Source organism: Pogona vitticeps, chromosome 1, assembly GCF_051106095.1.
Source record: "Pogona vitticeps strain Pit_001003342236 chromosome 1, PviZW2.1, whole genome shotgun sequence".
Lineage (NCBI taxonomy): Eukaryota > Metazoa > Chordata > Lepidosauria > Squamata > Agamidae > Pogona > Pogona vitticeps.
In genome coordinates, this window is record NC_135783.1 from 69,550,514 (window position 1) to 69,576,195 (window position 25,682).

The following is a 25,682-nucleotide window of genomic DNA, read 5'->3' on the forward strand; positions in this document are numbered from 1 at the left end:
AGACAAACGGGAGTTCAGCCATTGTCTGGCACTGACATTTTAAGCCTTATGCTTTGGATTGGGCAACCAAAACAAACTTACGCATTGCATTTTTTCTTTGCCTTCTCTCCATAAGCCAAGTTCTTGCAGGCCTTGATGCATACTTCTAAAATGCCAACTTTGAAGTCATATCTGAGGGCAAATTCTATTTCACCGCTGACATCAGCTTCCTCAAAGTTGCCTGCCTCAGTGCATGTGCTATTAATGCTGCATAAACTATCCTGTAACAAGACAAGGAATGAATACAATGGGATAAATTCAACTTTAATCCCAACTAGTCCTACTGAGATGAGTGGTATTTATGGGTCAAACCCCAATACAACTCATGTTCATTTCAAGGTGAGTTCTATTATGGCTTGAGCCTCAAGTACCACTGGGACTAAATTAGCCCATCACAAAAAGCTGGTAACACATAAACATTGGTATGCCTTTTAAGTCTAAGTCGGTGTACATTAGCAGGTGAGAGCCTTGGAATATATAAGGCCACTTGTAAATGCGGGCAATATTAACATTGATTTGAGATATCGTAGCATCTCTCTATGAAAGAGATGTTTCATGAAGCTGTGTTTATTCCTGAAAGGCAGAAGGACTTTTCCACAGTTTGACCACAAAAGCAGTAGTGGTAAATTTTTAAGCTTCCGGGGTATAATGTATTCATCATGTGAAATGATGAAAAACAGCAAGAAAACAGGATCACTACTTACAGATCGTATGCCTTGAGAAAACAGAGTGTCACTCTTGGGACTCAGTGGAACAATCTCTTCACTAGAGTTTCTTTCCAAAGCAACTTCAGGTTTGCCTTTCCCCCCACTTATAAGACGGTGAAGAGTTGGAATACTATTTGCCTGAGAAATCCAACACACTACGTTTTATTATTCATTCGTTTGTTTGTTTGCTTGTTTGTTTATTGTACCCCACATTGCCCCCTAAAATAAACTCAAAGCAAAAATAATTAAAAACAGAGAATATTATGAATTGTTTAAATGACAATGAAAACAGTTCACGTTATAATAAAAAAGTATTCTATTTCATACATTAAAACCAAGAGTAAGACAATTCAGTATAAAAGTGGGAAAGCAGACACTTAACTCATAATGGAAGTGTGCAAAATGGAGGTCCTGGCAGCTTGCCTGAAGCTTTACAGAAGCATTTAACCTGAACTCTCTAAGAAAGAAGTCACACAACCTGGGTGGCCCTGTTCCTTTACTTGTTAGAACAGTTGATGCAATCCAGCCGTTTACAGTGGATGCAGGACCTCTACTCAAATGGGGCACTGTCCCAATCACTTCAGTGGAGGGGGAAAGGCTTTCACACCATCGAAAAAGACTTTTATATAATTTATTAAATTCAGAGAATTTGTTTAATTATCTGGTTGAAGAATGGTGTTTTTTCTGTGTGGGATTTTTTGTTGTTGTTGTCTGGCTGATGATTTTGATACTAGTTTAAGTGCAGTATGTTAGGTCCACATGCATATTTATTTTTAAACAGTTTTTCAAAATACTCAGACATTTTTATATATATAAAGAGACTTCTCCTCAGGTCATATATATAAACTGAATACCCTGGATGCAGTATTTATGGCAGTATCAGAGAGACTTCTCCTCTCCTTCACTGGATCCATTTGCTGCTGATAATCCGCAGTTAGAAAACATTTCTCAGCTGTCACATCATTCTGGGACTTTGACATTTCTATAACGAAAAAACGTAGAGAGAGAATAGAGAAAAATATCAAACAGAAATTCATTTATGTTTATAAAGTTAGTCTCATGCATTACAGCATATTAGGTTATCAATCTAGTACAACTCTTCTGAACCTTGGGGGGGAAGTTATCTATTTAAACACAGGGTGTAACTACACAGGGATTTCTGCCACTGTTGGTCCCCTCTAGGGAAGAGCTGATTCACTCCTTCTTGTGATCTCATGATGAATGTGCCAACACAAACCAGCCTGTTTCCAGAAAGCTCATACCTGCAAATTTGTGACTCTCTGACAGGAACTGCTCTCTTTTTTTAGGTGCAGATATGATTGCTCCATTTTGGTTTGGTTCCAGTATGTTTGATCGCTGGGATCGAGAAAAGCAAATGGCTTACAGCTTTCAATTTCCCAATACTGTTAAGTAATTTAAGCAGACAACCTATCTACTCAGTGATGCTATGAAATTAAATTCCTCTGCACCTCTGTGAAGAGGAAGTTTTTTAAAGCCTATTCGGGCAGTCCTGATGCACTGTACGTTTTAGGGGCGGAAATGAAAGCTTCCTCTTGGAAGGAAGACACATCTGAGTCAGTACTTGGCTCAGAGTTGGAGCTGTCCTCTCTGCAAGATTGCTGCTGTAAACATACATAGAGGTATCAGAAGAAAACGTATGGAACACAAGCTTTAAATAACATAACATATGAGCAATGTATTTTGCAGTTTTAGAGGAACAATAAGATTACATTTCTTTGTCCACCTGGGACTTAATGTAAAGGGAAGTTGCCTAAGATAGGAAAGGCTCAACAGAACACATACTTTGCATATAGAAGGTGCAAGCTCAATTATGGCCTCTTCTGGCAGGTTAGGAAAGAAGGTTGCCTGAAATCCTGGGCAATCATTTCTAGTCAATATGGAGCTAGAGGACTTAAGAGAAGGCAAACTTCCTATATTTCATTTCAAGTATTGTTGGTATTACATGGTTTCAGAGGCATGTCTGACTTACAAACCCATTCCATCAGTGTTCTTAAAAATAATAAATATTTACCGATTGCTTGCTTCCAGCAAAAGGGTTGCATAAGAGACCTTACAAAGCTGTACTTGACATTCTCCAAATTGTTAATACAACATGTCTTTTCAACTCAGAGATAAGAAAAATTACTTCTCTGGATAGTGATCTACTGGCTAGAACATTCCAGTAGCCATGATGCAAAAGAAAGAGAGAAAAGGAAGCAAGAGGAAAAGAAACCAAAGGAAAGGAAAGACTAATTTTCCAAACAAATGTCAAGTCCACTAAAGCTTAGTTCTCACATGATTAAATGTTCCTCCATAGTTGTAAAAAAAAGCTGATGCAGCACCTAGACAGAGAAAAGTGGCACATTGGAAACCAGAAAACTCTGCAGATCCATCCTGCTTTCCATATCGGTCAACATGATACCTGTGTTCAGGATCTAAGGGCAACTGGCCACTATTTCTTGGCAGCTGGTATTCGGTACTACACTGCCTCTAAATCTAAGCATTCACTGCAGCCACCATGGTGGATTGCAAGGAAGAAGACTAGACGGGTGAGCTCATTTCCTGGACATCCTTTCCATCATGTGAGCGGATGACTGCAGTTCAGAAATTGGTATAATCTCTAATTGAAATCATCTCAGTGAAATCAAGAAGGCGAATATTTACATCCAATTTGCTTCAAGACCACTCAGTCACAGGCCCCGTTAGGAGGAGAGACTTTGAACAGAAATGGGCAAGAGAATAAGACTGGCCACTTTAAACATGAAAGGTTTGGGATTGATAGTGAAAAGAAGAATAGAAGCATTATTGCAAAAAATAAGGTGGACATTGTCTTTTTGCAAAAAACTCATCAATCAGAAGACAGAGTTAACAAACTTAAGATGAATAATATAGACATTTATGAAAAAACTTTGGAACATCTAAATCTAGAGGCGTGGCAATCATAATTTTTTTAAATTGTGAATTTGCAATGAAACAGGTAGTAGAAGATTGTAATGGTAGATTTATAATAATACAGGGTAATATGGGTTTGGAAGAATATACTTTGGTTAATGTTTACGCACCTAATATTAAACATGGAGATTTTTATGACATGGTTATTAAAGAAATTGAGAAGATAAAGAAGGGTTATGTTATTCGGCAGGAGATTTTAATATGGTTATGGATAAGATAAAGGATAAAACTTTTTATGATTGGAATGATGTTCTCCAGAGAAATACACTATTGAGCAAGAAGGTAAAAAATAATCATTTGAAGGATATTTGGAGGGTAATGAAAGGTGAGGAAAGAAGATATACTTATTTTTCAGCAGTACATAATAGTTATTCCAGAATAGATTTTATATTCACATCTCAAGATTTAATTTCTAAGACAGTTAACACTGAGATTAATTCTATAAAAAAATCATTCTGTGATATACTGTAAGTATGATGTGTGTTTCTAAGAGTACAATCTCCTCTCCTGCAATCAAACAGAGAAACCAGTTCTGCCAGTTTATAGCAGAAGCTGACTCTATACAGTGCCAACTAGTTGGCAACCATGAACATCTCCCTGGAGCACTCTGCAACTTTTAAAAAAAAGCCCCCACTCAGTTGTTATTTCCCCTTAAAAATAAAGCACTCAATGGGTTCTTAGATACATAAACATGCAAGGTGTGCTTTAAATGATTAAAAAGAAAACATGCCCATGGCACACCCCAACAGAGAAGGGAAGAACTAAGTGGAAAATTGTCTCAGCACTGCAGTCAGAACTATTTTCATTTGCAGTACATTGTTAAGGTGGTGCAGCAAAGTCCCTGTCACTTCCTAGAGAAGAAAATCCATGATGACTCTGGTTCTGAGGCAGGTCTGCACACTCTTAAATTTTCATTAGGCTGCATGTTTTACTACTTTGACTGTGCATCCTCATCCATTAAAGACACTCAAACCTAGAGAAAGTTAGTTGAATGCGCTGCTAAATTTCCTGACCCATTTTCTTAAAGTGCATGGTGACAAACTAAAATGTGTGGTACCTTGCTTTAAAACACCAAAGCCCCTAAGAACACTTACTTTTAATATGTGTAGTAAAAGATAAAAAGAGGTTTTCCACAGAGCTGTGGAAACTTTTACGATGGTCAGATTCCTGCAACGCACAAAAAGGGGGTGGGAACAAAAGATAAAGTTATCATCATTTAAAACATTCTGTTGTCAAGGCTTTCCATGCGACATGCCCACAAGCTACTGCAAAGGAACTGTGTGTACAAGAATGCAAACAGAGCTGTCCTTTTGGTAGCCAAGCAATTAGCGGAAGTTGTTGGAATGAGCAGAACAGGTCACATTTCCAAAAAGAACAAAGAGATTATTTTGTACTTACTGAAGCATAGATATCTCCAGTAATTATATTAGGAATAAAAGGGGGAAATCCCTGGTATGCTGTTATAATGTCTGCAATTTATTTTTGCAGAAGTCTTTCTGTAGAACACAGAATCTGACAATTTGAAATGGATACTTACAGGGGTGGAATGTGCTTGCATCTGCCCATGTGCACATAACACCAGTATCTATCAAATTTAAAGCTAGCTAAATTCTGTATTTTATTTTATAAAATCATCTACCACACCTAGCAAGCTTAGCTATAGTCTCGAAGCAGTGAGCCATGAAAACTCACCAGAATTTAAAGACACACACAACCAAGCACCTGTAATAAACACCAGACACTTGTGTTATAAGAAGATGGTGTCTTTGAGCTTGAAGCTAGATGCTTCATTTGAACAGGTGGCAGTTCAAACTCAAAAGAAAGAAAGAATTTCATTGTCATGTTTACCATTCAGACAAGAAAATGGAAGTCTATATGACTGTCGAATTGAACCATGCAGCGAGTTTTTCATTCACCCAAAGCCCTGATGTAATCAAGCAAACTGCAGTAGGAAGTACATCTGCCTATTCATTAATTTTCATACAGTACTTTCTGTCAACTGAGTTGGATTTTCCCCCTAGGGACTACAAGCCAGACGTAGCCACAATGGCTGCACATTCCTGAAGCCTAAATTCACATGATCATGTAGAAAGCAGGGAAAAAGCAGAAGGACCCTATTTGAGGAGTACAGAATCATCCATCTGTTCCTCAAATATATTTCCTCCAGCCAGGTTCAATTCTTATATGGAGCACAGCTGAAAGGAAAATGGCATCAGGGAAAACAATGCAAGAAGATAACCTGGATAGCTCTCCTTAACAACTTTGCTCTTTAAATCCCACCTTGTTCATCCATGACGGCAGCAAATCTAAGTTCCAATGAATGGATCTCAAGCTGCCATATTTAGTCCAACCCTTAAAAACTTAGAGGACAGGTTCACTATCACAAGTCCACCAGGCAGAAAAGTAACTTTTAGGATCTGTATGCACACAGGACACACACAATTTTCATTTTAAAAGTATACATTACCACTGTATTGACTCCAGTTGTGGATTCAGCAAACGGAGGAGGTGTTGGAGGAACCACTGATATGTTACTGAGGATTCAAGGGAAAAGGAATGAGACCAACCTTATTGAAGCAGATTTCTGCAATGTTCCATTGCCTCTTCCCACTTTTCCAAATCTGGTCATTTAAAACTTCATCAGCCATCACAAAAGCATATGGCTCTCAATTATTGCTCAAAATAAGTGTATCAATTAAAAGGTAATAGTATAAAATAGTATTAAAATTAGTAGATACATGCTATGATTCCCAGTGTGGTATAGTGGATAGGGTGATGGACTAGGACTCTGGCAAAGAGGGTTTGAAGCCCCACTCTGCCATGGAAACTCACTGGGTAAGTGGAATTGTTAAAACCACTCCTTAAATATCTAATTTATCTTGAAAGCCCTATTAGGGTAATTATAAGTCAGTTCTGACTTGATAGCACAGAACACACACACAATACAATGACATAACTAAAATGAATAGGCCAAAACCCAGTCAGCTCAGCATCTCAAATGGATTGTAAACAAAGCAAGGCCCATAATCTCTTGGTAACCAACAGCACAAGTCAGGATTCTCATCGCTTAAACCGATGGGCATATAGTTCCAATTGATCCAGCCATTCATTATCTTATAGAAAGGATGATGTGTGTACTTCAAATTTCACCAGCAGTGTCAGCCACCAATCTAGTAAGGAGCAAGTGTGTCTTTGAAGAGATACCATGTACCATAAAAGGTTTGAAGCTACTGTTATTTTTATATTTTACAAAGGTTGTTGATTACCCCTCTGTTGGATCAGAAGTCAGGATGAAGACCAGTATGTGTGAAAATATACATACAAACACACAAATCTGGTCTCTGAATATCCATCATACTGGTGAAATCAACCACTTGAGTGCCATGAGTCCACATGATACACCTATGCACCACTGGTAGGAAGCAAGATACAGTAGTTTGTTTTATTTATCTTTAATGTATAGAGTTAACTCAGGTCAAAATGATATTGTGGCATACCATGTTCATAAGGGCAATTGTGCAAGCAGTTTTTGCATCTTGCCAGCTGTGCATCAAACATCTCAGAGCACACCTCGGAGCATGACCAAATAATCTGGGCGTGTCTGAATGTATGGCCACCAACTGATACTCCACAATTCCAACAGGATTTTGGTTATACAGTGTTACAGTGCAAGCATGTTACAGTGGAAGCATAACTATTTAGATGCAAGTCTCACTACAAAGCATATTTAGGATTGCAGTCCATAAGAGCTACTAGGACATTTAGTATTAGAGTATGGAAGTAGTGAGTAGTGAGTAATGAATGGAAGTAGTCACGCCATTCATTACCTGTAACACATTTCCTTTGGAGACAAGGGCATTAACAAAATAATTTTTTCAAACATAATGCCATTACTTTTTTTAGTGTAACAAGAAATGATTGCAATACACTGATTTTCAAAGTACTCTAAGGGGCACTTTGGGCTATTTTTGTATTTCTATTTTAGCTTTATTTAAAAAAACATATTACTGTACTTTTTAAACACTATGTGACAGCAACAAACCATTCTTTTAAAAACAGAGAGTAATCTGTAAATGACTTTACGAAAAGCATTCAGAGCTCTGTCTGGTACACACAGCATATCTAAATGCAATAATTAATGTTCATCAGCAAAGCCATTGGAAATTACATGAAAAGGGAGGCAATGTCTTTAAACGCGTTTTTAAAAACTTTGTTTTCCATACGTATGAAATATAACATTGCAAGACTGGTTACTGAAGCGAACATGGCCAAAGAGCCCGAAAAACCCACAAGAACGAACATTTAACAGCTTAGCAGAATGTAATAATAATAATAATAATAATAATAATAATAATAATAATAATAATAATAATAATAATAATAATAATAATAATAATAATAATAATAATAATAATAATAATAATAATAATAATAATAATAATAATAATAATAATAATAATAATAATAATAATAAATAGCTGCTGTCAAATTGACTCCAACTTATAGTGGCCTTTTTCAGGGTTTAAGATTCCCTTCTTCTGGGGGGACTGTGCAGCTTGCCCAAGGCTACAAAGGCTGACTCTTCTCCCAGGAGGCACAGAGAGGAATCAAACTCCCAGCCTCTTACCTACACTGCTTAGCTATCCAGCCAGCTTAGTAGAATGTATGGAAACACAATGCCTACTCACCAAATTAAATTTTAGCTTAAACAATAGCAGGAAAAGAAAAGTACTACATGTCAACTAGTAACTAAGGGCCTAAGTTCAATGTTATGGTTAAGTATTTTGCTGAGAAAACATCATTCCAGGTCAAGTAATAAACTCAAAACATTCAGTGAATAATATCTATACAGTCAATTTACTGTCTACTTGTCACATTCCTGTAAATCTTGGTTATTTATTTTTCACCTTTAGTCTTTAGTCTTTCAGTAGAGCTGTAAATGTGAAAGGTATTTAGCAAGAATTTACTGAACATTTACAAACAACTTAACCCCTCCATCACTTTTATCTTAATAATAAGCTCAATAGCCTACTTCATTGTGGTTATGGCCAAAAGGTTATAACATCTGGCCTTGGAAATGGCTCCCTAAGGACAACAGCTCCCTTCTATTCCTCAGAAGACACAACACAGAGCATGCCATTCCTCAGTGTTGAAGGAGGAGGCAGTTCTTTGGATGGCTGTAGCTGAACTTTGTCATAATCTTAATATTTCCTAAATACTTGAGATCGCAGGTTTCATTAATCAGCTTGACAGAGATGTGTTTTCTATCTATCTATTCCTTCCTTCCTTCCTTCCTTCCATCTGAAATATTTATATGCTGTCTTTCTCCTAAAGCAGTGGTCCCCAACCTTTTCCTGACTGTGGACCAGGGTGGCATACTTGTGGGGGTGTGGTGTGTTAGCAGGGACCAGAGCATGCTTGCACACATGCACACAGTGCGCTCCTTCGTGCATACATGTGAATGTGAGGGGGTGCCCCACCTTCCCCAGCTGGTCTGCGGGGTTAAAAAGATTGGGGACCTCTGTCCTAAAGGATCCAAGGCACAGTATTAAATGAAACAATGTTAAAAGCTAAAATAAATTATTACAATGATAAAATTGCAATAACAGTGTTTGATCTACACCGCATTCAGTGATGCTACACTAAAAGTCATGTTGATTAAGCATCTTCAGCAAAAGCAGTTTTTGAGCTACATGATACTTGATTACTTATTCTGAAATCTAAGGAAGACTTCCAAATAGTGCCTTTCAGATCAGAACACAAATGAAGGAGGCCTAGACATTTTGCTGCCAGAATTCCCCTTGCTCCTCTCAGGATCTCTACAGTGTTGCTGAGAATGCAGAAACACAATTTACTTATTTAATTTATTTATTTAAAATATTTTACCCCACTTTTCTCCTTAAAAAGGACCCAAGGGAGTAGCTTTATATGATATTGGATTATGACTAGTATTTTCTGTGCAAAAGATCCTGCATCACTCACCCCAAACTGCATGCTGCTTCATTAGTATCCCAAAAATATTACTCCTGCATGCATGACAGTACATGTAAGTTTCCTATGGGCAACTGGCCGGCATTGTCCAAGACGTATGCTAGACTAAGGAGGCCTTTCCTCTGATACAACATGATTCTTCTTAGGTTCTTGTATTTTGGCTAATACAGTAATGCTTTGCTGAATGTATGCAATAAAAAGTCTCGCCATTTTGTTTGCTGCATTACAAATGTTTAACAAAGCACTGGTATTTTGTGGAAGTTTCATGTGAAAGTATATTTCATATTGTATAATAAATCTCTTAATATTGCATCACCCTTTTTAGGACAAATCCTCCCCCTTGACTTGACTTTACCTTAATTTCTGGTAAGTTGTCAAGAGCTTTGCGCCGGCAGTTTCACGTTTACCTTTGAAGAAAGAAAATACCCCCATAAAGTTCATTTAGTAGCAATAAACGGTTACTGACATACTAATTCTTTTAGCTGCAATTTTTTGTCACTTGTTTTTCTTAATATACTTCAGTTTGCAAACTCTTAGAAATTCTCAACATCAGTGCATGTTTTTTTAAAGGCTATGAATGTAATGTTTTCATGATTCTGTATGAATTGGCACATGAGAATTGAACCAGCACAAAACAAATGATGGTAGAAATCAAAACTACAGTTGAAAAACATTGCCATCAACAATACCATGATAAGAAAGTAGGAGATTTTCCTTTCTACATATAATACAATTTGAACAATTGGAGCTCTGCATAAATAATAGCCTACCACACAAATAATTGTATTAATACAAGAAATATTATTGCTTGAAAAGTTTTGGACTGACAACTAACTAAGAGAAAAGCAATACTTGTACTTCAACTATTAATCAATAACATGCAACACATGGATGGCACATAAAAAAAAACTGGAAAATAAACCAAGAACAGTGGATGCCCATTCTTAAAAGTTGAAATTATAATATGCTATATATTTAGATAAATTATTAACAATTTACTGATCTGGCAATAAAAAATGATTTCTCACAGCGACTATCTGATCCTCCAGACTATGCCAGCTAAAGAAGGAACTAGTTATGCCTCTGCAGGTCATGCCACAAAAACCCTGCTGCTTCAGGTTTACTCAAGAGGACTTCTGCGTAAATCAGAAATTTCCACTTCCATGCCAGCAAAGCCTGTAATGCCACTACAGACTTGGCAGGACTTTGGGCAACAGGGCATTAAAGAAACAAAGTGAGAAAGAAAATAACTGTGTAAAGGTTAACTATGTCTATTTTGTTTTGTTATAAGGAATGGGAACTCATCCATTTTTCTTAACAGAACCTTCATAGGCATCCTTCAGTCTCGAGAGACTATGGTAATGTGCTCTGTATGGAGGACTTGGAACAGCGTCTAATGTTTTGACGCTGTACGTGAAGCTGGAGTGTCCTCTCCAGGGCACGAGGCCTGGATAAAATAATATGGAGTATAGGCTGTTACCCAAGCAGCAAATCCCCCCCTCCACATCACTGAAATAGTCCAATGGAAAGGCAACAGCCAATACAACTGGTTCCAGCGAAGTCGCAGGAGTTGGCAGAACGACACACACTGCCTCCGGGACTCCGGCTCCGGATTTTGCCTTGAGGTTAACTCTTGAAGCCTTTTCCATCGGTGGATATAGCCACAAGGCAGTGGAGGTTTGAAGTCAGAGTTTTTTATTATTGTTGTTGTTGTTGTTGTTATTGTTGTGGTGGTGGTAAGCATTTGCAATTTCATCTCACCTCCGTTTTTATTCTTTGTGTGGACAAATACTGCATTAAGGTACATTATTCAAGGGCCAGCATTGTACAACTGTACTTATCTCACCCTTGTCGTAGAGGAACATCCCCTCATGTGTTTCCCCAGTGCCAACAATATTGCAGGGCTTCCCAGAGTTCCAGCCTACTTTTTGTTCAAGAAAGAAAGTTATCTTTCTCTACAAGTGGGCAGCCTGTCTTTGGGGTGAAAGTGCGGTGAAAGACAAGAACCACATTCTGAGTGCCTGTGGTGAGCAGGGCAGAAGCGTATGCCTCCCTCCTTTTCTCTTCCCATCACCTTCTCTTTCTTATCATGCCCTCTTCTGCCAAGGAGCTAAAGCAGCTGTAGCCCTCCAGAGGTTTTTATTTTATTTTATTTTATTTATATGCCGCCCACACTACCCAAGGGTCTCTGGGCGGCTTACAACATTTTCACAAACAATACCCATCATGTCCAATCTGGATGGACAATAGTAAGGGATTATGAGAATTGCAGTCCAAAAACATCTGGAGAGATTGTGAAGCAAATGGTTAAAAAAAGGTAAGGAACATAATCCTGAGAAACACAGTCCCGCCTGTTTACTTCTCTGCAAATATTTTTCCTTGAAGTTACTACAAGTATTTTGGTGGGCAGAAAGCACAAGAGAAGCACTGAGACGTACTCTTAGCCCAATGCTATGCTCCAGTCTGTGCCATGTTAACCACTCAGCATAGGCATTGCTGACACACCAGGTGTCTACAAAAGTGGCCTGCTACTGAGGCCAAGAGTAGCCTCTGGGACTCCGGCTCCGGATTTTGCCTTGAGGTTAACTACTGAAGCCTTTTCCATAAGTGGATATAACCACAAGGCAGTGGCGGTTTGAAATCGGAGTTTTCGTTCTCCTAGATGGGCTGCCTTCCAGGCTTTGGACCCAATAGTCCAAAGAATTTTAAAAACGATGGTTCCAAAGCAAAGACAAGTGCTTTCTGTATACTTGTTTCCAATTTGCTACCAGTAAGGAAAACAAGGCAGGCCTCCCATGTTTGGCCTGCTGGGTAACAATACCTTGACCAAACTTTGTCATCCCACTTTGTGATGCAGTTCATCACCTTTATAAATATCTGGTCCAGCAGAGACTTTTTGCCCCTCTCTGAGGTAGAGCCATGTTGTCCTCAAGAGACAAGAATCTGGAAAGCAGCAGAGGCTCGCTGTCAGCATAAACAAAAAAGAGAGAGGAAAAGACCCCAGAAGACGTTTCCTCAAGCAAGAGATCCAGGGCGGGGAAGTTCATTCTAACTTGCTGCTTATGTTGCATTTGTGTCTCTCCACTGAAAACACCAGCAGGGTTGGCAATTGATGACAACTCCAAAGAGGGAAAAGAGTCAGAGGCATAACACCATTACCAGGTAAAGTATTCTAACAGTTTGGGGACTGAAATGGGTGGCAGGGAAGGCCAGGGAGTGTTCCGGAGGCCAGAACCTAGCTTCTATAAATAAACAATTTACATTTGCATAAGGAAAATCATGTAAGTTTCAGCAGGAAATTAATTATCCTCGTTAATGATGTGCTGCTTGCATTCCTGGGCACGCAGCTGTGTGGGCAATTTGGAGCACAGTCAGGAAGGCAACCAACACTTTCTCAGTGAGTGGTAATTTGCTGCCATGACTTACACAATTCCACTTATGCATGCTTAAGTAAGTAATAAAATTATGGCATCGCTCAGTGGCAAAATACATGTTTGACATAAATTAAGACTTTAGATTCAATCCTGGCATCTTTAGCTGAAAGTGTCAGGTGGCAGACAAGCGAAATAATTTCTGCTTGAAATTTTGGAGGGAACTAAACAGACCAGTAATTTGAAACTGATAATACAGCTCTGTAAGCCCATTAAGAATCAAACTAGATATTGGCCAAAATCTTGTTCAGAGCAGCGTAAGGTAAGTTTTAAAAAAAGTAAAGGCTCCCCTTGACATTTTAGTCCAGTCGTGTCCGACTCTAGGGGGCAGTGCTCATCCTGTTTTTCAAGCCGTAGAGCCAGCGCTTGTCCAAAGACAGTTTCCGTTGTCACGTGGCCAGCGTGACTAGGGAATACCATTTTACCTTCTCACCGAGGTGGTACCTATTCATCTACTCGCATTTGCATGCTTTTGAACTGCTAGGTTGGCGAGGAGCTGGGACAAAGCGATGGGAGCTTACTCCGTTGTGTGGATTCGATCTTACGACTGCTGGTCTTCTGACCCTGCAGCACAGGCTTCTGCAGTTTAGCCCACAGTGCCACCACGTCCCTAGTGTAAATGTGTCTCCTGGGCCCAGTGCTCTTCAATATTTTTATTAATGGCTTGGATGAGGGAGTGCAGGGAATGCTTGTCAGATTTGCAGATTATGCCAAATTAGGCAGAATAACTAATACCCTAGAACAGTGGTTCCCAATCTTGGGCCTCCAGATGTTCTTGGACTACAACTCCCAGAAGCCTTCACCACCACCTCTGCTGGCTAGGCTTTCTGGGAGTTGAAGTCCAAGAGCATCTGGAGGCCCAAGGTTGGGGACCACTGCCCTAGAAGACAGAAACAAAATTCAAAATGACCTTGATAGGATGGAGCATGGGGCCAAAAACAACAGAATGAAATTCAACAGGGATAAGTGCAAGGTACTGCACCTCGAAAACCAATTGCAGTTACAAGATGGGGGATATCTGGCACAGCAAAATTACGAGCGAGAAGGAGCTTGGAATTGTAGTAGATCACAAGCTAAATATGAGCCAACAGTGTGATGTGGCTACAAAAAAGACGAATGCAATTTTAGGCTGCATTAATAGAAGTATAGTTTCCAAATCCTGCGTGGCGCTAGTCACCCTCTATTCATCACTAGTTAGGCTTCACCTTGAGTATTGTGTCCAGTTCTGGACACCACACTTCAAGAAGGATGCTAACAAATTGGAACAAGTTCAGAGGATGGTGACAAGGATGATCAGGGGGCTGCAAACCCAGCCTTATGAGGAAAGGCTGAATGAATTCGGCGTTTAGCCTTGAGAAAAGAAGACTGAGGGGTGATACAATAGCACTTTTCAAATATTTGAAAGGCTGTCATACAGAGGAGAGGCAGGATCTGTTCTCGATCATCCTAAAGTGCAGGACACACAACAATGGTCTCAAGTTAAAGGAAGCCAGATATCACGAAAAACCTCCTAACTGTTAGAGTAGTAGGACAGTGGAACCAGTTATCTCAGGAGTTGGTGAGTGCTGCAACACTGGAGGCATTCAAGAAAAACGCTTTACGATTGCTCCGCATTACAACGAATCTGCATTACGATGCTCTTTTTGCGATCACAATTGCGATCGCAAAATGATGGTCTAAATGGGGGAATTTCGCTTTGCGATGATCGGTTCCCTGCTTCAGGAACTGATTCTTCACAAAACGACGTTTTTTAAACAGCTGAGTGGCGGTTTAAAAATGGCCGCTGGGTAAATAAAATGGCTCCCCGCTGTGTTTAGGGATGGATTCCTCGCTATACAGGTAGCGAAAATGGCCGCCGTATGGAGGATCTTCACTGGACACTGAGTTTTAAGCCCACTGGAACACATTGAAAGGTTTTCAATGCATTTCAATGGGCTTTTTATTTTCGCTTTATGGTGTTTTCGCTTAACTGCGATTTTCCTAGAACTGATTATCGCCGTTAAGCGAGGCACCACTGTAATCACCTGGCAGATATGCTTTGATTGTATTCCTGCATTGAGCAGGGGGTTGGACTTGATGGCCTTGTAGGCCCACTTCCAACTTCACTTTTCTATAATTCTATGATAATTTGTTGTATCTACCAGAACAATGAAAATGACATAAGCAGTAGCCATTTTTCTCTAAAGCAAAAGAGTATCAGTAGTTATTATACTAACTACATACAGGGAAGGAAGAGTACATTGTACTTGGTTAAAGCTCTACCTATCTCCTCCTCGATTGCTAACTAAAACAAGCTGAATATTGCAACCATATGTATGCATATTTATTCATTAGATAATCCATTGTTTATTTTAGATTATACATATATCTTGCTGAAACAGCAAAAAAATTAAAGGAAAATAATATGTTAACAGTTTATCTTGCATTCAACATTGCAGTTTCTGGTGCTTTTAATAGCTACCTTCAGCCGGGAATTTCTTTGCTCGCATGTTAAAAAACCACTCTCCTGTTTTCACTTTAATATCCCTGCAAAAACAAACAATACATATTGTAAAAGTCTACCCAGTGAGTAATATATCTGTGAAGATTCTCAGTCATTCTGGTGAGGTTATCTAGAAGTTGAGTCATGGTAACTGGACTTCAAAAATACTAATAATAAATCCTTTTCTTATTAAGAATTAGAAAAGGATTTTAAAAAAATTAGTTTAAGGTGGTATATGACTCCGTTGAAATTGAATGTAATAAATTCAGACTATTTTAAGGCCTGTTGGAAATGTGATGAAGAAATTGGCATATATTATGATATACAGTATGGTGGGAGTGTAAATGGATTCAGATATTTTGGAAACTGATTTTTAAGGAAATCTGCGATATATTTGGAAAAGATGTTGAAGTCAATTCTAGAATTGCTTTGTTGTCAATTTTTGATAAAATAGAACTTGATTATTGCCCAGAGGAATTTATTTCCAATTTTATGACAAGTGCTAGAATATTAATAGCTAGATTCTGGAAAGCTAAAAATGATATTAAATTAGAAGATTGGTATAAAGAAGTATGGGATATTGCATTAAATGACAGATGGACTACTGAACTTAAGATGAAAAGAGGGGAAATAAGTTCAAACATTTTTATGCTATTTGGGGTAGATTTGTTGAATTTGTATTAGTGAAAGGAAAGGGGAAGCCTCTAAACAACAATCAATACAATTTTGGAAAGGAGGTTTGTATTAAAAGTATTGTTCCAAAGGGTCCCGTGGGTATGGGGGAGCACTGTGGTTTAGATTGTATTAGTAAGTATTTTGTATTTTTGTATTTTTGTATTTGTTATTGTTTTCAAAATTTTAAAAAAGAATTAGAAAAATCTCTCACATAACAAGGGTGGAGGCCTTAGATACAATCGGTCTCCTATTTATCATGATGTCCTTTCATCCATCCCCAGACGATCAGGACCACACACCAGAAAGACCACTGTTGTTAGTGACCCATGACAATGGGTGGAGAAGGACTGCATAAGTGAGATTTTCACTCACCCCCAGTCCTTTGTCCATCTAACGAGCCTATTCAGACCAGGTGGAAGTGCAACCACGGGTCTCCTAACAACTCTCCTCGGACTGAAGGAGCTACTTGGATGAGTAGTGAAACATTTCAGCCTAATAAGAAAGACATCCAGTTACCATGACTCAACTTCCAGATCTACCCAGTGAGTTTCATGGATCAGTTGGAACTTTGCACCTGGATATCTATAGTCTCTGTCCATAACTGTAAATGTTACTCCACACAGGCCCCAATAACCTTGACATTTAGTCCAGTCGTGTCCAACTCTAGGGCACAGTGCTCATCCCAGTCTCCAAGTCGTGGAGCCAGCTTTTGTCTGTAGACAGCTTCCGTGGTCACATGACCAGTGTGACTAGACACGGAATGCCATTACCTTCCCACTGTGGTGGTACCTATTTATCTACTTCCATTTACATGCTTTTGAACTGCTAGGTTGGCAGGAGCTGGGACTTCGTCGTGTGGATTCAATCTTATGACTGCTGGTCTTCTGACCCTGCAACATAGAGGCTTCTGCGGTTTAACCCATAATGCCACCACTTTGGTGAGCTTCTACCTGCAGTCTAAAGCAGTAGTGTAAGGTAACAGCTACTGTGAGAGCTATCACACAGGATATGGAACAGCTGTGACTTGACCTTATGCCCTCTTTTTACTAAATGCAGTCCTCCTCATGGCTTTAGTGTTTAGTGAAGAGAGTTTAATCCTTTCCTCCCACATCAGCCTCTTGATGCATCTCACCCTACAGTTATTATTATTTCTATTGTTATTTATTTATTTGATTCCCCAGAAACTGGGACTTGAGGCATCTCACAAAATGATTTTTAAAATCACCTTGATTTGTTTTAGAAAGCCATTAACAAATGACTCAACTCTGTTTGAGCAATGTCCGGAAAAATGCTTACTCTAGAGCATAGCAGACAGTGCACATCCACAGGTAGGGTTTCAGAGCAACACGACATCCAGAGCATACTTGATGACTGCACCCGTTGCACACCGCCCCTCTGTTGAGCAGCATTCCAAGAGACTTCTGACAGCGGGCACAAGACCTCTCCTGATAGTCATGGTTGGTGTTTTTTTCCTTTTTCCGCCAAAGTTGCTGAAGCTGCATTTTCAATTTCCTGTTATCATCCAGGGAAAAAAAATTAAAATACGTACATATTTTCATATAGGTGATTTTGAAAATAAACAAATAAATGCTTCCGGGATACCTGTAACCTGTAACATAGCAGTTTCAAAACAGCTGCATGGAAGGACTTTCCTTAGTAATGCACTACAAATGGAGCAGTCAGTAGAGGCCAACTCTTCTACTAAATGTCTCCACTGAAGGATGTTACCAAATAAATCAAACTTGAACTGCATTTGTACTACAGATAGATTTACTGAAGAGACCCTGGTTTTTTTTTTGCCCACCAATAACAACCAGACTGTTGGGCATTAGATACTGTCTTCTCCACAGTGGTACTTATCAGATTCCCTCTTTAGGATGGACCCAATTTCCTGTTACCCTTTAAGTGAACCTTTTACAACTTCAGAGCCTTTGGTCAAGAATGTTTTTAAATATTTTATGTAATATTTTAGCTTTAATTCCACTGGATTTTAGATAATAAAATTAAAAATGTCTTGATCATGGTATTTAATAGTTAGCATTACGCTAAAGAAATTATTTAATGTCATGGATTTTTCTGGAAAAAAAATTATTCTCATTATAAGCCACTTTGAGGGGAAATACTTAAACAAACAAATAAATAAATAAATAGGAAATAAATAAACAAACAAATTTACAATTTCTTTTTCAATAGCATGAACACAATGGCATGTTATGCTGAAGTAACTGTTTGACCTTAGGAACTGGGGCTTACTTCCTTGCCCCTCACCTAGAGAACTTTTTTATTTCTTCAAAAAGTTTCTGAATCATCCTACTGCAAGTCCACATAGGTGGTATGTTTAGCATGTTTTTCTGGAAGAGCTATTCCATCAATTTATGATGTCTGTTTTATATGTCTGTTTGTTGTGTTTTCATCACCTATGTATTTTCTATTTAGTGTGTTTTGTTTTACAATTGGTCATTATTGGAAGGTAGACAAGGGTTTAACTGGCAAATCTGTTTCCTGATGTACTGTATCTGAGGAAGTCTCACTGTGGGAGGGGAAAATGGTTAATCTTAGAGAATATACACTGACTTTAGCATCTAGTTTGGCCTTAGTATTCCTGATAATTATGTGCTGTTAAGTTGATTCCAACTTACTGCAATGCTTGCCAGGTTTTTCTAGGCATGAAGTACTTATAAGTAGTTTATCACTCCCTTCTTCTGGGAGTGCAGCTTGCACAAGGCTATATAAGCTGGCTTGTCTCTTGGGAGGCACAGTTGGGGAATCAAACTCCCAACTCCTGACTCACAGCCAGGTAGTCCACTGAATTATCAGTGCTTACAGTATATCCTATTGCTAATTATAACTAAAGCAAACTGTTGACCCACCTGAATGGTAAGTCAATGGGTCTACTACTGGTCTACTCTAGTTAGGACTAATAGGATATTTGTCAAGCAAGTTCAAAATAAATTATTAGCACAATGAGAAGATTTGAGCTGTGTGTTTTGTAAGAATTATCATGGCCCCATTACATTAAATAGGTGTTTTCCTACAAACTTTTTCACCCAGAATTTCATCATTAGAATGATTCAGCTAAAGAGATGAGAAGAATACTGGGAAAACACTGGATGACAAAAATCAAAGCAAACAGAAACAAGAATAAATAATCACATCAGATAACTGGAACATACCTTACTCTTTCTTCATCCACCTTTCTCAACATCTGGTCACGGTACAGAACATCTAAAATAACCTCTCTCTCCAACCCCTTAAGTACGTTGAGGTCTGGTGCCTGGGACATTTTGTGTTTTTTTAAAGCCGATCTTGATCTTCTATGGATCAAATTAAGCCACAAATAGGATTCAACGGTCAAAAGAGCTGTGTCTCTTCAACTTCCTGTGTCCTTTTTTGCTTTACGGATACAGTTGTATTGTTTCATACCTCTGAAGAAAGATGAAAATAATCCTTTCCAAATTAAACCATTATTTTCAAAGTGTCATCAGCTGTTAATCACAGCTGATGAGCCTGTGATGTTTTGTTGGGTTGCAGTTAGTTAATCTAGTGTCATCTGGAAACAGGAAGACCTTGGGCTTTCACTCTGTTCCAGATAGCACTCAAACTGATAAAATGATAGAAGTTTGGTCTAGATTAATACATTGAGGTGTGTGTCAAACTAAGAAACAGCAAGAGAAAAAGGGAGAAATTTCACATACCGCGCTTTATGTTTATGAATGTCCTATTAACAGATGTTATTTCTCAAGACCTACAGAAAAAAGTAAAAATTATCAACTTCATTTCACTTCTTTTAACTTTTAGTACAGTGACAGTTTCCATTTCTATTTAAAAATAAACATATATTGCTAAATTTTAGAAGAGGTAACCATTTTAGTCTGTGCTAGCATATCAGGCAAAAAAAGAGAGAAAAATTTGAAATGAATTAAAAAATATGTGGCACACTAAAGACTAACTGCTGTATTTTAATGTGAGCTTTCATGGAAGTTATATGAGGAAGTGGACTTGTTCATGAAAGTTCATATTAAAATAGTCTTCAAGATGCCACAATGTTTTTGTCTTCTTTTTAAAATATTTTTCCTTTTTTTCTCCTGATAAACACACAGTATATTGTGCTGACATGCAGTTGATGAAGTCATTGGGCCATAGCTGATGTAAGAAATATGATTGTTCATCATATGGACTTACAGTATTTTAATGTGATAAGCACCACTACCCATCACAGTGTTAACTTACCCTGGTGCTAAAAAGAGAAAACCAAAATATTATAAAGATTTATGTACAGGCCATTTTTCTTTATGTAAATTAGGGGAAATAATGAGAGGAGGAAGAGAATAAAATTATCAAGTATCAAGATGGCATAAAATTCACAGATTGCCTCCTACCCAAATGGAAAAATGAAAGCATTTTAACTGCAATACTATCCTTCTGCTTACTCACTGATGTTCATCTTATTCTGTTGAAGTGAGGCATGTAAAACGAGTGTCATGTATAAGAGAGATGCTCCAGAGTCTTTTTTTTTAAAAAAAACCAAAACAACCAATTATTTATAGGCCTTAATAGGTAATGGCCTTGTCATCAGAATTGTGTCTGCAGAGGTAGATAAAAAGGTTTTCCCCAAAACAATGTGGTTATCATCGACAACACACTTCCCACACCAATCCAAACAATGTCATTTTCTTTCTGGCATGACACACTGAGAGCAGCTCACGGGTTAGCCCTGTGCATAAAACACCAAGGAACAGGAAAAGTCACATCTCTATTGATGTATAAATGACACAGTGAAAAACTTAGCGCATTTTAATAAAAGCATCAGTATTTGGGGAAAGGGAGATAAAGCTAGAAAAAGGAGATTAAAAGTAAATTGTATTTTAGTGAAAGTTAACTCTCTATCTAGAGTTCTACAAAATGTAGGACAAGCTTCCCTACCAACAATTGTCAGAGGAGACACAAGAATGTGGGTTTTTAATGTAAACTGCCCAGAGTAGATACGTTCTAGATGGGTGGTATATAAGTTTAAAATAGATAGATAGACAGACAGACAGACAGACAGGCAGGCAGGCAGGCAGGCAGGCAGGCAGGCAGACAGACAGACAGACAGACAGACAGACAGACAGACAGACAGACAGACAGACAGACAGACAGACAGACAGACAGACAGACAGACAGACAGACAGACAGACAGACAGACAGACAGACAGACAGACAGACAGACAGACAGACAGACAGACAGACAGACAGACAGACAGATAGATAGATAGATAGATAGATAGATAGATAGATAGATAGATAGATAGATAGATAGATAGATAGATAGATAGATAGATAGATAGATAAGTCACTGCAGTTCTAACCAAAGGTTCTGTCTCCATGCCAGTTAATTAAAATGGCATGTAATCTGAAGGTGCCTGGATAGCTCAGTGGTTTAGGTAGAGGCTGGGAATTAAATTCCCCACTATGCCTCCAAGCCTGTGTGGCCATGGGCAAGCTGCACAGTCCCAGGATGCCCCCAGAAGAAGGGAATGATAAACCACTTCAGTGTATTCTCTACCTGGGAAATCCTGGAAAGGGTCACCAACTACCTATCCAAAAATTTTCAAAAGCCTCTAACTAGAAGTTACGAAGAATCTGCTGCGAAATGTACTCATAGGCATTGAAGGAGATGGCTCAGAAAAAAGAGATATGAGCCTTCCAACGTTAAGAGTTTATGTATAGTACAGAGGAAGGAAGGGGCGTTGCATAATGCATAACTCACTACTCTTTTCACACTGTGCAACAACAGAGAAATTGTCACCTTTGGAAGTTAGAAATTCAGATTTAAATTGAGAATGCACATACTGTATAAATATTCTTTCTTTTAATGGAGAAATAAATACTCTTGATCTTCATCACCAGAAGAATTTTTTGTTTTATAATTCAGTGAACATTTTTTCTGCTAGAAAAAGCGACATAAATATTTTCACCTAGTATTTATTAAAAATGCTGTATCAAAACAACGGAAAATAGGCAGAACTGGCCAGCATACTTGGTCCATCCGCTTATTATGACTTACCACAGGACTGGGTAGACTGTGGCCCTGCAGGTGCTATTGGGAAAAACCAGCCATCAGCCCTAACTAGTAGAACTAACAGTGAGGGATAGTGAATCATGCAGTTCAATATATAGATGGCCACAATTTTTCTACCCCAATTACAGCACAATAGTACTACTTCAACCACTATTCCAACTGGAGAAAAGGTAACCTATATTGACTAGCTTTTGTTCAGAAAGACCAAGGAATCACTTCAAAGTCTGAAGCTCAATTTCTAATATTGTGTCTGTTTAATTTCTCTTAAGGTACAGGTAACACTAGCATGTATATCTTAAACAGTTTTTTAGCTTGGCATATTGCTCTAATTTAGACAGAAATTCTTGTAACAGTTTTCCAGTTACCTGCTACATGCACTTGTCTCCCAGGATTCTATAGTACAGTGCAGCTGTATATGCTCTATCGCCATTAGTTAGTGAAATTTAATGTAATTGGCCTTTATTTAACAATAAAAGCAACAGAAACTGACATTACCTGGGCAACATCACAGAAGGTCTTAAAACATGGGCCTATATCCTATTGCTGTTATAAACTCTCATTTTTCCAATGATTCAACAAGACTTATGTAAGTCTTGACTTAGTATTCAGCAACTGATCCAATAAATCTACTTCTTTGTTGGGACTAGCTATAGGATACCGGTTATGTCAATTGGTCAAAATGTTCCACAGATGTATCTGAGTAATATAAATCGGAATCCTGTCAAGCTAAGCCATGATCTGACAGATCATCTTCTCCTAAAATTGATCTTAAATATCAAGTTTGTAGCTAAAGCAACATTGAATAGGAACCTCCTGGTTTACAACACATAACTGTAGCAACTATATTGTGTCACAACAACTCTAAATGACATATAAAGGCATGTTAGAAAGAAGTAAAATCAATGCATCTAGAATGTGTTATCGTATCAACAATCATGAGAACTATGAATCTTCAACAATTATGGTGACAGTGTACTATCTAATTAAAAATGAAATAGAAGGAAGGAAAGTTGCTTCCCTTATTGGAAATAACTGGTATTTTTGTATTTTTAGAATCCATTAACAAGGTTCCCAGTGTTTTAAACCTATGCTACCTTTGAATAGAAATGTCTACTATCTGAAATAAAATGTTTGATTGCTAATTCACAAAACCCTGAAGAACAGTATGTTCTCATTCTGCTAGGAACACAGTTATAACAAACATAATGAGTACAGCACTTGCCTCACAAACATCTATGTACCAATGTATGAAAAAAAGTCCCTCTAGTAGGAAATATTAACTTACCTTTTCGTCCTACAGAAGAAAGAGATGCACCATGATTCATATAACTGGAGAAATTTTTATATCATCTTCCCATGTTTTTTTTCCTGGCACCAATTTTGACCGAGTACCTCTGGACACATCACTATATCATCCTACAACCTTGTGTATCAAAAGTTAACTGCCATTAATGTAATTTCAATCACAAAGAAGCTCTAAGTGCCTTAATGATCTGGGAGAAGGCAGTTCACTGTGAGAAAAGAACAAGCTGTGTTCATTAAAATGTACTTCAAACCTCTATGCCACCCAACAGGAAGAGCAGTAGCTGTTAAATACAATATTTTCAGTGGCTTCCCCCCCCACAACTCACCAGTGTTAGATGTGTGCAATACTGCAAACCACAACTTCCGTGAACAGTCAAAATTAGAACAGAGAGATCTTCGATATATCATTTACTAGAAATGACAGGTGTTTTCCTTTGACAAGAATGTTATTTAATATGTATTAATTATTAATGTATCTATTTTATTGTTTTACCATATAAAATAAACTTATATGCTTGTAAGGTGTCAACATACAACCCCAATCCATTTATAATTCATGTAAGATCAGGTACATAATTCATATCTGGAAATGTCTCAAATGCAGGCTCCAAGTCGTTATGGGGGCTACAGAACCTCAGAAGACCTGTGTAAATCTATTCTTAATATCCTTTTAAAAAACAGAATATTCATATACGTGCACAAACTAGTTTTGACATCAAAGTTTTTGCTCTTTTTGTACTTGTTTTTAGGAATTTTTGGAGCACTGCTTCCCAAATCCCCCTGCCAACATGAATATTTTAGTGCTAAGTAGTTTGTGGGAGTCATTGGGCCTGTGCAGACTGGCATGTAGACTGGTACATGGATTACTGTTGGTATGGTTTTGTTAGAAGCAAATGATGGTGACCACAGATGTTTCTATTCGGGTTGACCCATCCTGTCCCTTTAAGAACTGTTGTACACCTTTCTTGCACAGCATTAGGGCATGTATTATTCTTGGTTCAACATGATCCTAATGATCTCATTGTGCACCCTGTGTGGTTAGTTTGACTCCAAATGGAGCTGTGAGGAACCTTAACCAGAGGTGAAACCCTGTGATGTAATAAGTTAGTTGTGTCTGTGAAGATTCTGTTATCCAGGTGAGGTTATCTGGAAGTTGAGTCATGGGAACTAACTCTAAGAAAAAAGTCCAGTTGCCATGACTCAACTTCCAGGTAAGTTAGTTGTGATATTAAAAGGGAGGATGGATAAACCATCTCCTCTGTTTTTGTCTCTTTTTAAAATATTTCCCTGATGCAGCTCAATTCTAATACCATACTAGATTGATGCATTGCTCTTTCCAAATGGCACTTTGTTTAATCAATAACAATAATTAAAGAAAAGCAACCGCAGCCAACTGAATAATGGCTGTGAGAAAAAGTGGCAAAGATGGCTATGTCAACTTCATAGGGTCCACCCCACAAGGCAGCACACCCCCAGCAGGGCTCTGGTAGGGGAAAGGGGGCATTGCCTCCCTTCCATCTCCCCAACCTTCACTCCAATGAGGACTCTCATATCCACTGGGAATTGGTTCCAAGCCCCCTCTGTGAATACTGAAAACTAATAATAGCAAACTCTATACATATATAAGGGATGTGGTGGCACTTGCGGGTTAACCCGCAGAAGCCTCTGTGCTGCAAGGTCAGAAGACTAGTAGTCGTAAGATCGAATCCATGCGACGGAATGAACTCCTGTCGCTTGTCCCAGCTTCTGCCAATCTAACCTTTCGAAAGCATTCAGATGCAAGTAGATAATAGGTACCACCACGGTGGAAAGGTAACAATGTTCCGTGTCTAGTCGCACTGGCCACGTGACCACAAAAACTGTCTATGGACAAATGCTGGGTCTATGGAAACGGGGATGAGCACCGCCTCCTAGAGTCGGAGACGACTGGACTAAAACGTCAAGGGGAACCTTTGCCTTATACATATACTGACATTTTCACGTTCCATCCATTAGTCCAAACATTGAAGCAGTTTAGCCCCTATCTGGGAATAAGATTC

At 38.5% G+C, this 25,682-nt stretch overlaps 1 protein-coding gene across 3 annotated transcripts in view; it reads right to left on the reverse strand.

The window, feature by feature from the left end:
• SYTL3 (synaptotagmin like 3) overlaps positions 1-25,682 on the reverse strand; it is a 56,429-nt gene that overhangs the window by 15,003 nt on the left and 15,744 nt on the right. For 2 of the 3 annotated variants that reach the window (XR_013540544.1, XM_072994742.2), the window contains exons 1-11: positions 23,624-23,908; positions 19,973-20,022; positions 19,451-19,702; positions 17,574-17,789; positions 15,582-15,646; positions 10,045-10,096; positions 6,166-6,232; positions 4,793-4,865; positions 1,601-1,728; positions 744-884; positions 82-260 (exon numbers count right to left, since the gene is read on the reverse strand). Coding sequence is in view for 2 of the 3 variants with exons in the window: in XM_072994742.2 (XP_072850843.2) it covers positions 82-260; positions 744-884; positions 1,601-1,728; positions 4,793-4,865; positions 6,166-6,232; positions 10,045-10,096; positions 15,582-15,646; positions 17,574-17,789; positions 19,451-19,560 (1,031 nt within the window). In the remaining variant the exon portion in view is untranslated. Of the gene's footprint in view, positions 1-81; positions 261-743; positions 885-1,600; positions 1,729-4,792; positions 4,866-6,165; positions 6,233-10,044; positions 10,097-15,581; positions 15,647-17,573; positions 17,790-19,450; positions 19,703-19,972; positions 20,023-23,623; positions 23,909-25,682 lie in introns of those variants that run through there. The other variant, XM_078383219.1, reaches the window with a different exon arrangement.